Source organism: Xiphophorus hellerii, chromosome 8 (assembly GCF_003331165.1).
Source record: "Xiphophorus hellerii strain 12219 chromosome 8, Xiphophorus_hellerii-4.1, whole genome shotgun sequence".
NCBI classification, from domain to species: Eukaryota; Metazoa; Chordata; class Actinopteri; order Cyprinodontiformes; family Poeciliidae; genus Xiphophorus; species Xiphophorus hellerii.
The window spans coordinates 17020910-17036791 of NC_045679.1; the positions used below are offsets into that span (position 1 = coordinate 17020910).

General features: G+C 38.6%; 1 protein-coding gene across 2 annotated transcripts in view; it reads left to right on the forward strand.

Annotated features, from left to right (window-relative positions):
• The first annotated feature begins 5837 nt into the window (after window positions 1-5837).
• The window catches only part of pappaa (pregnancy-associated plasma protein A, pappalysin 1a), a 97409-nt gene continuing 87364 nt past the window's right edge, over window positions 5838-15882 (forward strand). For both annotated transcript variants that reach the window (XM_032570014.1, XM_032570015.1), the window contains exons 1-2: window positions 5838-6265; window positions 13768-14872. In XM_032570014.1, coding sequence (XP_032425905.1) covers window positions 5875-6265; window positions 13768-14872 — 1496 coding nt within the window. In that variant the 5' untranslated portion in view covers window positions 5838-5874. The remainder of the gene's footprint in view (window positions 6266-13767; window positions 14873-15882) is intronic.

The window sequence follows — 15882 nt, forward strand, 5'->3', positions numbered from 1 at the left end:
TAATACTCTTAAGTGCTTTAATGGATATTTTTGTAACGGCATTATATTTAGAAAGAGTGACCACCTTACTAAGTTCTGGTTGAAACTAAAGCTTTTCTTCACTAAATGCTTAACAGTTCCCATGAATATACTAATTTCAGCCTAATTTACAAAGTTTTATAAAGACTTGTATTATGTTTTATTTTAACAAGAGCTCAGCTACAATAATCAACACAAGGTACTTAGATTTTTCTTTTTCTAGAACAGCCATGGTACAGATTAAACTGAATGCATTAATGGATTATAGGACTGCCCTTTTTTTTTCTCCATACTCACTTGGATGATGTAGCAGGATTACAGCAGAGGACTGCACAAGTGATCAAGAGACTACATGGGCAGGATTGAGAAGCTAAACACTGACGAGACAATCGAAACCAATGTCAGGAAAATGTTCAGGATACTATCGCACATGCTGATTTGCAATGAAATCTGTGTACTCATATATTTACCCACTTTACGGCTGTTCCTTTTTTGATATCACAGATGTAATCCCCCACTGGGTCAAAAGTGAGTGGCACAGGGGGTGGGGGGAGCCTAAAGTATGGCAGGGATTCAGATTTTTTAATGCAGATAATCCTAACAGTGTCACTTACAGATATAGCTCTTTATTTCATACTAAATATTTAGTTTACCATTAATACAGTAAACATAGAGTAATCCATAACATAATTTTGATTTAGTTTTTGTTGCTCTGTCTGTTAGAGGAATATTTATAATGTTTTCATTACACGTTAACATATTGTACTTTAAAAAGAGTCAGTAGATTTAATTGCCGTTTACCATACATTTTAAGAACAATTTGAGATTATTTCCTTCACAAAGGATTATCTGAGGAGTTTGTCCTTTTCACTCTTGCCCCATCTGATCTTAACGTGATGCTTCTTTGATGGTGGTTTGCACTTTGTGGACTAACTCGGATCTGACATGCGATTTGCAAAATTGTGTATGGGCTATATGGATTAGAACGTCACAGGTCGTTGGGTAAAAGTGGGATGTTGCTTTCCTGGGTCCATAAATAACCAACAATTGACCTGTTTCCAAAAGAAGATATCAAAATAGAAGAGCTATGGGTGGAAAGCGGTTTGATATGTTGAAATTATGATCGGTCTGGCCATAGAGTGGTTGGTTGATGGCTGACATATCCAGAAACAGTTAACCGAGACCTTACATAACAGAAGACAACCACTATATGAGCATGTAAAAGATACATGTATATCTGACTAATTTGAAAATAGATTTGTGAAGTAATTGTGTTTTCTGAGCATTAATATTTTAAAATTGCACCAATAAATTCAAATTAAGCTTTATAATGTAAAATGTTGACTGACCAAAGGGAAGAAATTCTAACAGAAGCAATTTTATAGGAAATGTTCGAGACAATCACCCAAAGGAAAATTTACCATACAACTTTGTATACAATGTTTATTTTAAATGTCCGCCAAGTCCATCATTATTTCCTTTCATACATGTGAAGGTGTTCTTGTAGAAACTTTCAATCACTTTTTAAACTAACGAACTTCCTCTCTATATCTTTACCTCCCCACCGCCACTCCACCCACCAATACCTGGGACACAAAAAGAAATATGTGGCTCAAAAGTCACAAGACCATATGAGGAAGGAAGTAAATATTTAATGTTTGTTCCTTCTTCTCGTTATGGCTGGTGGCAGCTTTTAGCTGTCCAAACACACATTTGCTATAAACAACAGGTGAACAGACAAGAAACAGGAAGATTTCAGCTGTCTGAATGTTTCTGAATGCAAAGAGTTTTTTTTCTGTATGTGAGAGTAACTTGCAGTTTAACAGAAACATTGTATAGGAAAAAAGTTTTGCTTTCAGTTAGCTGCTTGGGCCTTTAAAAGGTTTTACACCCAGCTCAAAGGCTTAAAAGTATTGTGTGAGTGTTTGATTTTGAAATTCACTTCTGTCAAAAGTGACAGTCAGTAAACATCAGCATGCTCGAGTGAGTCAACCTGAAACTTACACATCCGCCACATTTTGTCAACATTTGGCAGACGTAGACGTGAGAAAAGAATGAAACAGTTAATGTACATTGTAAAATCTAGCAGGTTTGCAAGTTAGCAAGTTTCAAATGAAAAACTGGAAGGCTCAATAAATTTGAAATAATTTATAAAAGAAGTTGTTGAACCATTACTTGGTTGTCTTAAAAAAATATGAACTGTGTGTGTGTATTTTATTGATTGGATTTAATAATGAAACAAACTCCCTTGAGTTGTTGCCAAACAACAAAAATTATTTGCAAGCTTTTTGAGTTAGTTACTTTAAGTTGGAGTAGTAATTTTCTTGAGTGTGCTAATTGTTTTCTTCCTTAAAAATCTGGTGAACTTAGTAAAATGTATTGCTTGCTTGAAAATGGTGTTCTGTGGGTTTTTGGGCCAATTAGGACCATTTGTTACCTCTATAAAAACAGGCAAGAGCTTGATTTGTTTTACTAGTAATGAGTTAGACTTTTTCCCATTTGCTGTTGGACTCCATCAGGCTCACCAATTCTGTTTATAGCTTTAATAGACATAAATCACTTGTCCAGTTGATCAAGTTTTGGTCAGATGAGAGCTTTCATGAACGGACCCAACATTGCAGAACAAGAATGCATTTGAATGGAATTCAGTTGGAGTGAAACAGAGCGGCACGCAACAAAACATACATTGCCTTAGTTTTGTGTAAATGTGTCAACAGCAATGGCTTTATTATTGTCAATTATGATAGTTGGTAATGCAGAACTTTTCTCGATTTTCTTATTTTCAAGCATCACTGCTGCTGAAGAAACTACCTACAGCTGAAGTTCAAATATTTTTTCTGTCTCTGCAGCCATCAAAACAATAATGTGTGTTAATGGCAAAACATGCCTTCTGTGTTTTTGTTATAAATCCTTAGTCAACACTCCATCACAACCTAGAGCTGAAGAGTCAACTCTAGGTTGGGACATCTCCCTAAATCAAACTTTAGGGAGTAGACCCTGGATTATATCTAATGGATGGTTTGGGAAAACTTTTGATTTGCGTATTAAACTGGGGACATATCTAAAAGTTTCAGGATACTGGCCATTGAAGATTTGAGTTGCAGACTCCTACATATGGTCACTTGGTCAAGTGAGTTTTTGAAAATATATCCAGAAACCATCTCTGTTTAGGGGAACTGCAATTAGCTCAAGAAAAGATCACAAGTGTTTAACGTTTGTTCATTTGTCAGGCTTACAATGGCCTTTTAGGACTTCATTTCATGTCTCTTTGGTTTCTCAATACTAGTATAATGTTGAAAGCTCACATGTGATGATATCACCCACTTGATTCATGATTTGTGAAAGACCAATGTAGCTCAGTCATGGCCTTGTCTTTGTGGGTTCATGATGGAACCGTTTTGTTGAACATGTCTACTGTCTACCGGAAGGGAAATTGATCAAATTATTCCAATAAACAATGTATGCGAGCAGAAATGCTTTGAGGATGCATTTGTCAGATTTAATGAGTCGACTGGCCCAAACATGCATATTCAGGCTGTCTTCAGAAAACAGCATAGTTTCAATTATATATGAGATTCCAGCAATTTTATGAATATCTATCTCCATAATTTATGAAAAATACTTTACAACATTAAAAATAAGCAAAAATTCACTGGGTTAAGAGCATGGAAAAGGTTTAACTACAGTTGTGAAACAGGAGACTTGAAGGACTAAAATGACAATGTGTGGGTACAAAATTATGGGGTGGTTTTAGTGCCATAATTATGATTATTGTGCAATTTATGGTACTAAAACCATGCCATATGTTCTGGTTCCATATTATAACACAATTTTAGTGCTATAATTAAAATTATTGTGCACCCAGCAGAGGCTAATTACTTGTCCCGGAATACTACATCCATTCCAAAGCCAGCTACTGATCTGATTAATGATAGGTCGACACTTGTGAGTGAGTAGCTAATGCTATCTGTGCTAATAGACAGCAGAGGAAGAAGCCAATCCGGTTGGTGACCAGCCTAGGCATGCTAGTCACTAGCCTCTTTAAAGCAACAGTAGGCTCCTTCTCATTTGCCAGCACCAACCAGTCGGTTACCAGTGCCGACATATTATTAAGCAGATCAGTAGCTGGCTTTGGAATGGATATAGCCTCCTATCTCAAGGAAGTAGCCACAGCTGGGAGCGCAGTAGTCTTAATTATGGCACTAAAACCATGTTTTACAATATAGAGGTATGAATTATGTGCAGGGACAAAGTACTGGAACTTTCCATCTTTATTACTGAACTTTTGTTTCTCGGTTGTCTTGATTTATTTGATTATTAAAAGGCAAAGATGACTTTAGAAGTTGAGTTTTAGGGGCATTTTTTGCCAACTTAAACCAATTAACATAGCGAAATAACATCAGCTAATCAATTAACCCATAAGTCAAAATTTAACCAAAACAAGCTATTCAGTTTTTAAAGAGAAACATTACTAAAAATAGCTTTTCTTCTTTTAGATCATGATTTTGTCTTTTTTGTTGTTAAAATCCTAAGCATAACATTTGCCTTAACCTCTCTCAATTTTAAATTCAACAATTTTAATAAGTGTGGAGTCTGAGTGACAAATAAACCTATATGCAATGTAAGTTGTAACTAATGACACTTCACAAAACTTTTTTACAAACATAATCGGGCTTAGATGGGACTTTATGCCCCTTATACAGCCTGGTAATGATCTCCTGTTGTGCGACGTGTGCAAGTGTAGGATTGTTTAAACTGTAGCCGCTAGAGGGATACATATACGCTTCACAAACTCTAAACATCATCGTATCACTGTGTACCGCGAAGGGAACTGCCGTCAGTGAGAGTTGGCTACCTGTGTGACTTCCCACTATGAAACACGCGCACTCTCTCTCTCTCTCACACACACACACACCCCAAACGTGTATGCACAGCACACACACACACACACGCATACGCATGCACACAGAAAGCCCCGGAACGTTTGAAACATGACTTGTTCTTTAACTGAGTTTGGAGAGTAGCTGGATGCGGACGTCGGGCTCCGACTCCTCCAAGTGTAGGCTATCTGCTTCAGGCAATCAGTGAGGACCGCGATGGTTAGTGTTGCAGCTCTCTGTCCCTCTGCCTCTCCTGCGCCTTAACTGATATAGTGAATTTCAACTTTTGCACTGCCACACAGACTAAAAGGGAAGTTCTGTTTTTTTTTTTAAATTATTATTATTATTTGATTTTTGATCTCAATTTAGCTCCCTTTTCTCTGTAATAAATATGAGAGGTCGGGTGGCTGTCACTTGGAATTTAATAGGCTGTGTGCCATTTCTTATGCTGTTTTACGAGTAGGATAAGGAAACAACAAAAAGGTGTGACAAGAGGTTGGCGGACAACTGTGGATTTCTACGAGTTACTCCTACCTTCCAAAGGGATTGAGGGGGGCATCGGCCAGACCCCCCTCTTGATTGATTAGTTATTAGTCATCCCCTTGGCTAAATGGGACCCACTGAAAAGAACCCGTGGAACACATACATGAATGAAATATTCCTCTGTCCCCTGAATGTCTCCAGAGTAGTTTTGCTTAAGAGAGGGGGTCGTGGCTTAGCAATATAAAGAGGGAAAAACAGCATAGCTTTATGGGTTTATTTAGACAGTTTATACGGTTTGACATTCTGCCGCTGTAAAAAGAGAGAAAGGAAAAACTCGGGAGGATCCTAAACAGAAGAACATTTTGGACATTTATATTTTTTCAGTTTTTTTTTATTACTTGTTCATTTTATTTTTCTTTTACCTCTTATTTTGATTTTTCTTCTTCTTTCTTTTTTTTTTTTTTTTTTTTTTTTTTTAGCTTTTGTCCGAAAAATGAAACTTTGGACATCACCCTGGGTGTCTTGCCTGGTGATTCTCATCCTGTGTTTTGGATCAGAGTGCGGGACAGTCCGGAGAAAAGGGAGATCCAAGAGGGAGCTGGTGCGCATTAGGGAGGCGAGAGCCACCATCCCAGGGGCTTGTGCCACACGTCTGCCCCGGGGCAAGCGGTCTTTACCCGGGCTGGAGCTGCGGGTGCTCCGCCAGCGCCGGCGCTCCTCTCACGCGGAGGAAGACTCTCCAGAATGGGGGAAGGCTGTTTATTTTACCGGTCGGGGAGATCAACTGCGTCTGAAGCCCGGCGTGGAGATACCAAGAGGGAACTTTACTCTGGAGATGTGGATCAAGCCGGAGGGAGGTCAGCGATCGCCTACAGTGATAGCAGGTAGAATTTCTATCTTTTTATTATTATTCTCAATTGTGAGAGTTGGAAGTGGATTAATGTATCATGGTTTTGTGCTGTTTTCCAAAAGAAGCAACGCGCAGAGTTTAAAATGAGTTAATTTATCAGACTAGACAATGATGTAATGCTCTGAAAAGTGCAGCGGATATTTTAGGCAACGCACCGGAGACTTTTTTTTTATTATTGCATTAAAGTTTGCCACCTTATAGGGAGAACATTAGTTTGACAAGATTTTCGTTTAAGCACAAATTTATTTTGGTCTATTATTAATCTGTATATTGATGATTTATCCTGTAAGAAATCTTAAAGCCTATAAAGAAAATATGGACACCAGTTATAGGCTACTGCATCTTTGACCGGCAGCTGATGTCACTGTGCGTAAAATGTAATTTCTCTGAGCGGGCTTGGCTATTTTAAAGGTATGATGTAATGGTCAAAACTTTGTGCGCGAGCACGTCACGTTCGGCACAAAACGGGAGAGATCCGTCGGAGGGATATGTGGAGGCGCTCAAAGCTCGCAGCTCACGCCGCAAGCCCGAGTGTCCCCCCTCTCGGCACTCCACCTTCCACCCCCATCACCAAATCGACACCTCTGGATTGGCTACCGGAGTTACGAGATGGGAGACTGCAAGACGTAGGGTTTCCCCTCATGTGCAGACGTCTAGGTGCGCTTTTATTCCGGAGGCTTTACAAGCGCTCCTTGTAACGCCGACAAATGTGCGAAACAGTCGGTTCTAATTTAAGACTCAGTCAGACGGAGGTGAGGCATTAATATTCAGCGATAAAAGCAGATGTAGGTGCACTGTCACTTCAGCAGACGGATCCCTGCCGCCAGGAGAAAAGCTTCGCTGTCTGCGCACACTGCTGACTGCAGCCATGCGTAAAGGAGCCCCACAAAAGCATTAATACTACATCATTTGCTTTTGACCAATAGCGCGATTTGTGCATTACCGTATCTTTTTTCACTGACATATATATATATATATATATATATATATATATATATATATATATATATATATATATATATATATATATATATATATATATATTACCATTCCTTACCGATAGGGAGCGTTGCAAACACAAGTCATTGCGTGCTGTACAGATGTCTGCCGGTGAACTGAGGTGAACTGAATTGAACTCAGTCCTCCTTGCCCTCCTGTAAGCCAGTCTGCATTGAGACGTTCTAAACAATAAAAGAAAATTTACATGCCTCTCCGTCTCCCCTTTCCCCCGTCCCAGTCTGTCAGACCCCTAGACCTCAAAACATCCCTCTTCTGTGATCACATATATACTCAGTGGTGTATTACAGAACACTTTTACGTAATGTTAGCCAGTTCTGCAAACTCTGGAATGACAAAAGCCACCTCTTGTGAGTCTCAAACGAAGCTGAGGGAATTGAGGGAAGGTCTACTGAGACCCAAGTGACACTTTGATTTTCCTCAGTATGATATCAGGAACATATGTTGAGTTTATAGAATCTGATGCAAGAGAAACACAAGCTCCAACTTCTAACCGGCTGTCCCAAAACATCCCTGACACAATTCTTAGCTCAAATTGAGCATCTTTGCAAATGAGGTATGAAATCACTTTATTTTCTGCAGGTGTTGTTGTTGTTGTTGTTGTGCCAACCCCCTCATCTTGTTCTGGCTCCTCCTGACTAGAGATTAGTATTTATGCATAATCTTATGTGTGCATTTTTAAGACTTAGGTCCATCAGTGCACCAGAAAGGCGACTCAAAAGGCAACAAATACAGTGATCAAACAAATTCAGTAGAGCCTAATCTTTTAAATCTAATTCAGCCCACAAAAATCCGACTGCCTCTAAAAATACTCTAACTCCTTGTTTTGATCCCAGCATGGTGTTGTTTGTGGCTGCTGCTTTTTTTTCTTTAACTGTTATTGACCACTGCAATATCTGTTTACTCATTTTTTTCCCTTCTCCAGAATGCATTTTGTTACATCAATGCTTATAGTGATGTTTTCGCTGACCTTTGGAAAGCTTGTTTTCAACTTACGGATGAATGCTGACTTAACTGGTTTCTCAAATGCTCAACAACCCTCATCAGTAATTTTTCCAGTTGTTTTTAAGTTACATTTAAGTAGCTAGTTTAGTAATCTGATAGGACATAGGTGACAGTAATGTTTACCAGCTTTACATGCAGTATTTGCTGTTACTGTTAAAAGTGAGCTCGTTCTTAATTTTTAATAATCATAATAAAATAAAATACATTTAAAGCTAGCACAGTGCTTTTCAAAAATACTCATGCCTCTTGAAACTTTCCTCCACAAGCGTCAATGTATTTTTTTTTGTATGTAAACAAACAACATGAATTAGTGGATAAAAGGTCAAGTGGAAAGAACAGGATGCATGACTTTCAATATTTTTATTCAAAGATAGATCAATGTGAAAACTATGGCATACATTTGTACTCAGCCCTTCGGGCAATACTTTATAGAATGACTGTAACCAGCTGAAAGTTTTTAAGGGTATGTCTCATCAACTTTGCACAAAGTTGACCCAGTTTTAAGTTTTGTACGGCCTCTATCAGAACTTCTTCATCCACCCATCTTGTGATCTACTCTAACCTGCTTCCTTGGCCTTCCTACAACATGATGCTGCCGTAATCATGGCAGTAGAAATAGGAGTTTTAGGGCGATTCACAGTGTTAGTTATCCACCACAAGCGGTGTTTTGCTTGCAACACAAAAAGTTTAAGTTTTGTCTTATCTGACCGCCTTAATCAACACCTTTGCTATGTCTCTTACATGGCCTACGGAAAACTGCAAACAGTATTCCTGATGGCTTTTTTCATTAAAGGCTATCTTATTGCTTCTGTTCTTCTTGCTGCCAAACTTGTGGAGTGCACCATTTATAACTTACTCTAAACAGATTCTGCCTTGCTAGTTGTGGATCTCTGCAGCTCCTCCAGAGTTACCATGATTCTCTTGTTTGTGTCTCTAATTAATGCTCTTCATCCTCTGGCAGATGGCCATGCCTAGGTATCTATTGTGCCATATTGATTCCGTTTTTGCACAGTAGATTGAAGAGTGCTCCATGATATATTCAAACCCTGTTACATTGCTATAAAACCTTTCTTTAAGTTTCTGCACCACTTCATCTTTCACTGGTGCGTTTGTTGGTTTCTAAATGTTGCTTAAGACCTCTTAACCGTTATGATGACACCAGTGTCTTCATGGATCCATTGACTAACATGTAAGCATTTTGAGGGTGACAGGATGCCACTTTAAGACAACACAACATTGTAACTCATTTGATGACTTGTTAATCAAATTATGTTAGTTAAAGGAATGTTTGTGAATAAAAAGTTTGAATGCCCAGACCTGATATGTGTCTATCTCCTTAAGGAGTATGGTTTCATATTACATTATCTGATGATTATGCAGAGTGACAGGGGTTTTCTAAGGTGCTCCCAGCCCAGTAGGATTATATTGATTATGGTGATGATTTCCCATGCAGTACTGCCTGAGGGCTTGAAAGTCACATGCATCCAGCGTGGCCTGGTACACAAAGTACTTGAAACTTTTATTTTTGTTGACTTTGATGACTATGGATTTGAGCAAATGAAAAATTCACAGAACATTACATTTGAATATTACATGGAACCAATACCTTTTTTGTAAACAGAAATGCTACACGAATGTATGTTCTTTTATGGTATAGTGTGTGCTTACTTTTGACTCTTTCTGCATGAATTACTGCATCAATGTGGCACAGCAAGGAGGTGAACAGCCTGTGGCTGTGCTGAGGTGTTAAAGAAGCCCAGGCTGCTTCAATGATGGCCCCCAGGTTGTCATCAATACTGAATGTGGAAACTTCACACTAGACTTTAAGCAATTTGGATCACAGTGGTCTTCTATTTTCCCCCAGATTCTGGAACCTTTATTTCCAAATGAAATGTAACATTTACTTCAATCTGAAAAGAGGACTTTGGACAACTGGCCAACAGTCCAGATGTTTTTTCTTAGCCCAGGTGAGACACCTCTGGCACTGACTGTAATTAAGCAGTCTTCTTACACAGGGAATGCTACACTTGTAGCCCTTGTCCTGAATATGCCAGTAGGTGGTTGGTAGCTTCTGTTGAAGTACTATCTACAGCGGTGATCCACTCTATGTAAATCTACCCCAGATGCTTGGATGAACTTTTCTTGCCATAAATTTAAAGCTGCAGTTATTCTTGTTCCTTGTGCACCTTCTTCTGTTATGCCTTTTCCTTCCACTTAATTTTCCATTAATATGCTCGGATGGAACACAATGTTAACAGCCAACTTTGTTAGCAATGCCCTTTTTGGCTTGCTCTCCTCTTGGAAGGTTTCAGTGAGTGTTAATTTGTACATTTTGTAATTTCCCATGTATTTGCATAAGGAACAAAAGTCACCTCAAGGAGACTATACACACACAAATTCACACAACACACAGAATGACCCACCATTGGGACATCAAGTTCTGTATCCAAGTGTTATGCAAACTCTGTTGTTCTCTATTAGCCTTTGCATCCGGGTCATGCTGGGCTATCCAGCATCAAAGAAGAGGAAAAAAAAAGAATCACAAAAGAAATGGTGGCAAATCTTCCATGACCTGTTGGAAGCAATTATATGCAGACGTTAGCAGATAATTGCTGCGATAAGAGATATATCTTGGTGCTTTCACCAGTGTGAAGGTATAAACAAAAACATTGAAATGTTACCCTAGCTTGTTTTTGTGCCCTCCTCTGTTCTCAGAAAATGTCAAGGTGATCTTATGTGAATTCAATTGTGATACCAAGAGGGAGATAAATAAACTTGAGATTATGATTAATAAACTGTTCTAGATTTGTCAAAACATTTGTGGACATAGTTTTGCCTCAGCTAGAACTTTTAACTTTGTTGGAGTATTGCATCCGTACAGGGTTGTGCTAGATGCTGACAGTAGGAATTTCACTGTGCATGTTATTTTTTTAAAGAGTTTTAGTCACTTTTCTTTAGACACAATTGAAATAAGTTAAGCTAATGACATTTTTCTAATTCTTACTTTTGACTTTGTTTTTGACCAATATTTTCCACTATTTTTTCCTCAAATTGCTCTGATCACTTTAGTATAAAGCTGAAAATGACTCTTGCTGACCTCTCAGAGCCAGAACATTTGAAAAGTAAACAAGTCTTAATTATTCCCTTCCTCTCTGCTTTTTATCAAGTCCATGTGACATTTTTCATTGTGAGTGCATGTGTGCTTTTTGACTCTGTCATCTTCACGTAGTGTGTTGGTATGGGAAGAAAAAATAAAACAAACGAAGGGAAATGACTGCCTGGGTGCATGCCTCCATATGTGCGTCAATTGGGGGACACAAATATGCTTTAACTTATCTGCTCATATACATATTTGTCAGTTCTTGATTATTCATATATACTGTATATGTGTGTGTGTGTGGGGGGGTGCGTGATTGTGTGAGTCCTGGTGCCCACAGTGTTAGGTCTGGAGAAGTGCAGTGCACTGGATTAATTGGGCATGGCAGAATTATGACAGCTGTTTACACAAGAAACCCTATGAGGACTTTAGCACACCTTTTAGCTCTGAGTACACAATGTGACAGATGGAAGGTTTTTCCTTCCAGCATTTTGGAAGCCTGAACACATCCATCTGAGGATTGACCTTGATGTTGAACTCATCAGTGTTTTGAGGATTTGTGTACTAAATTCCAAGTTAATGAATGTATACTGTTGTGTGTTTAATTTAATTAGAAACAGGTCAAAGTAACTAGATATCTCTGCACCATTAGCCAGTCTGTTAATACCATTAGTCTCAAACTATGGTACAAGTACCACTGGTGGTACTTGGAATGGGTTTAGTGACATTCCGGAGAAATGTTGGTATTACATATCTGCACAGCAAATTCCCAGGATTCCCAGTTATTACTGTGGTCTGTTTTGGGGAGCATTCTAGTTTCTCATTCAGATACATTAATGATGGATTAATGTGGACCCAATCAAAACTTTTATATCAGTGTTTCTTTAACAGCAATAAGCTACACAGCTACATTAAATTAACTTCTCCCCTGAAATGATGACAAATACCATAAGAAGCTTGTAGCTCCAGATATCAGCCATTCAACTACATGATATCAAGGGGAACCAGATGCTCTTAATTGTGTTTCCCAGTACAACTTGTATACTGTATTTAAAAACTATATCCATAGATAAATTAAAACATATTTAACAAATATATTGACTGCTTTCAGTTATTTTTACACTATGGTTTTATTCATTGACAAAATAAGCCTAAATCTTTAGTTTAGTTTAAAAATGTGTGCGGTTTAAAATCCATATATTGATAAAATCAACTTTCTGCCAGAAAATTGACTTTTTTATAACTTGTTTCTCAGAAACATTTTTGAAAAATGTAGCAAACTATGATTTTTGTGCACCTTTACATTCCCACTGCTACATTCCTAGTTCTATTGGATTTTGGAAACGGGGATTGTGAGAAACCACTAACTTTTAGAGTGCAGATTTTGACTTCTTGGACCACTCATTTCTATTGCATAACATAACATTTTTGTGTTATAACATAGCAGGTGCTGAGATGGTGCTTATTTAATGAAGCTTAACTACCACTAACTTAAAAATATAATTTTAATAAATAAGAAATTAAGTCATCCAGGTGGCATGTGCTCAAGCAAAGATGTAAACATTGTTGTGATCATCAGCTTTACTCTATATAAAAGTATGATAGGCAAGTATGAAAGGTATTTACAGAAATCTCAAGTGCTGATCTCAATGTTAACTGTTAACAACACTTCATAGCTCTTGGAGCTGGGTGTGTGGGTCAAAGATTGAGTGTCTCTTTGTGGGTAGGAATAATTACTTGAAAGCCCATGAAGTGCCTCAAGAGCAGAGTCCAGCTCTATCACCTGTGAACACACCATTTCCACTCTCTGAAAAGAACCTTTTTAAGGCATTTCAGCAGGCCCTAAGCTAACAAACAAACAGTAAGCATTCAGAGATCCCCTAAGAAGTAAAAACACATTACCATCCTGAAGCTGACAGGCAGGGTCCAAGTGAAACAGGAAAAAAGTGTTTCGGTGCTTTTGCAAAAACAAGGCTTTAGCAGAAAACTAGCTGTTTCTGGCAACCCCCACTGGCAAGAGATGTTGCATGTACAACTTTCAATGTACTCAATGTTAACATAAACATAAATATATACAGGGGACATTTCCATGGGGTCTCCCTTAGTTAAACATACACTTCCACCTAATTTCCAGGATAGCATAGTTTTAGATATCAAAAGGACCAATCATGGCAAAATCCTTCTTTTGAATGTTACCAAAATGTTTGTTTTTTTTTCTTTAGAAAAATACCTTGAAATCAATTGAACAATTATTTATGTTTTACAGAAAAATCAGTCACCTCTATTTTAGATTTACACATAACCCCAGAAATAAGACAAACATATTTTAATTGACCTTTGTTTCCTTCTCTTTCCAGGCCTGTACGACAAATGTTTCTACGCCTCCAGTGACAGAGGTTGGCTGCTTGGGATCCAGGCTGTTAGTGAACATGGAAACCGCGATCCTCGGTTCTTCTTTTCACTCAAAACTGACCGTGCTCACAAAGTGACCTCCATCCACGCTAATGTTCGTTATGTACCTAAACAATGGGCATATGTGGCGATCACATATGATGGTGTGTACATGAGGCTGTTCGTCAATGGGGCCCAAGTTGGTGTTAGCCGAGAGCAGTCAGGTGATGTCTTCAGTCATATGACCAAAAAGTGCAAAGTGCTAATGATTGGGGGTAATGCACTGAATCACAATTACAGAGGGGCAGTTGAAAAGGTGGGTTTGTGGAGGCAGGCCCGTGAACAGAGGGATATTATCAGGGATATGCAGGGTCATGAACACCCCAGAGATCTACCTCACTTAGTCATACGCGAAAACTTTGAACACCCAGGCCGCAAGTGGTTGACAGTGAAAGACGGCAGTTTTCCTCAGCCAGAGAAGCGAGGCCCTGGACACAAAGAATATCTAGGTACCGATGGAGTGGGAAATACTGAGGGATTATTGGACACAACTCTAGAACCTCCAGCTTGTGGCCAAACTGTGTGTGACAATGTTGACGTCATTAGAAACTACAACCAGCTTTGGACTTTCCGTCAGCGAAAGATAGTCCAGTATCGCGTTGTAAATATTTGGGATGACGAAATGAAGAGACCAACTGTATCAGACAACCAAATTATCTTGCAACACCAGAAGTTGAATGATGCCTTCAATCCCTACAATATATCCTGGAATCTCAGCATTCATAATGTGACTAGCTCCTCCCTACGTGACCGCTTGATTCTTGCCAACTGTGATATTGGCAAAATTGGCAATGATGAATGTGACCCTGAATGTAACCATCCACTGACAGGGTTTGATGCAGGTGACTGTCTGTTTGGGCATCCAAGCAACTGTCCTAATCACAAACTGGGAAATGGAGTATGTGACGCTGAATGTAACTGCGACACTTACTTTTATGATAACGGCGATTGTTGCAATCCCAATGTGACGGATGTGACCAAGACCTGCATCGACAGCTCCTCTCCACACAAGTAAGGTCCTTGTTTTTAATGTTTTTATACTGTTACCGTATTTGTCCTTTTTTATCGGTTGTTTCATAAACACATGATTTTAATCCACTGAAAAGTTTCAACTAATCACAACATTGTGCTTTATTTGATGAATATTTTTACTGACATTACACAAAGTACACACTAAGGCCTCTAATGACTTTCCTAAATCAAACAGCAATTCTTTTCATACATGAATCCCTTAAGAAAGGCTTTTTTTGGTCTGGCCTCACTGTTTCCTTACTATTTGGGCTGATGCTTAGAGTAACCCAACTCCCAGCCTGTGTGGCCAGGAAAATCCTCTGGGGTAGCCAGTTTAATCTAGCCTTGGCCTTGTTCAATCAGTGTTCCACACTCAAACAGGACAAAACAAATGCAAGATGATGACTTTACTGGTAGCAAATGTGGAGACCAGACTGTTCATTTCTCTGTCCAATTTTCAACACTTCCCTTCTTTTTTTTCTCCTTCTGTTTTTTATACCCAGTGGTCTTAATTAAGCTGGCTTAGTTGGAGATTGGAGCTGACTTGGAGGAAGTGATAACCTAAACAGAGAGTAGGTCCATTAGAGGTCAAAAGTAAAGGCTAGCATGCCTGTTTCTTGTAACAAATAAGATGATTTCTTAGACACATTTCCACACGTCAAGGAAGGGGAGCTATAGTTCCCTGAATCCTGGTAACAATATATTTTCAGCGGAAAACACAGATGCCAGTATTTCTTGTGTGTGATTGAACAAATATTGCATATTTTCCAGGTTATTAGGGTTGCATCCACATAGAGAAAAATATTGTTTTTTACACAACATCAAGGCAATTTCTTGTTTTTGTGGTAAATTTATTGTGGTTACTGGATGATGAGTAAATCCTTAGAGGGAATTGTCTTTGGAATTTGCTGCAATCATTTTTAGCCAGACCTCCAATAGCATGATTGTTTGATTTTGGTACACTGAAAGTCAACACACCAAAGTAAGACATTTTTGTGGACAGCATAGCA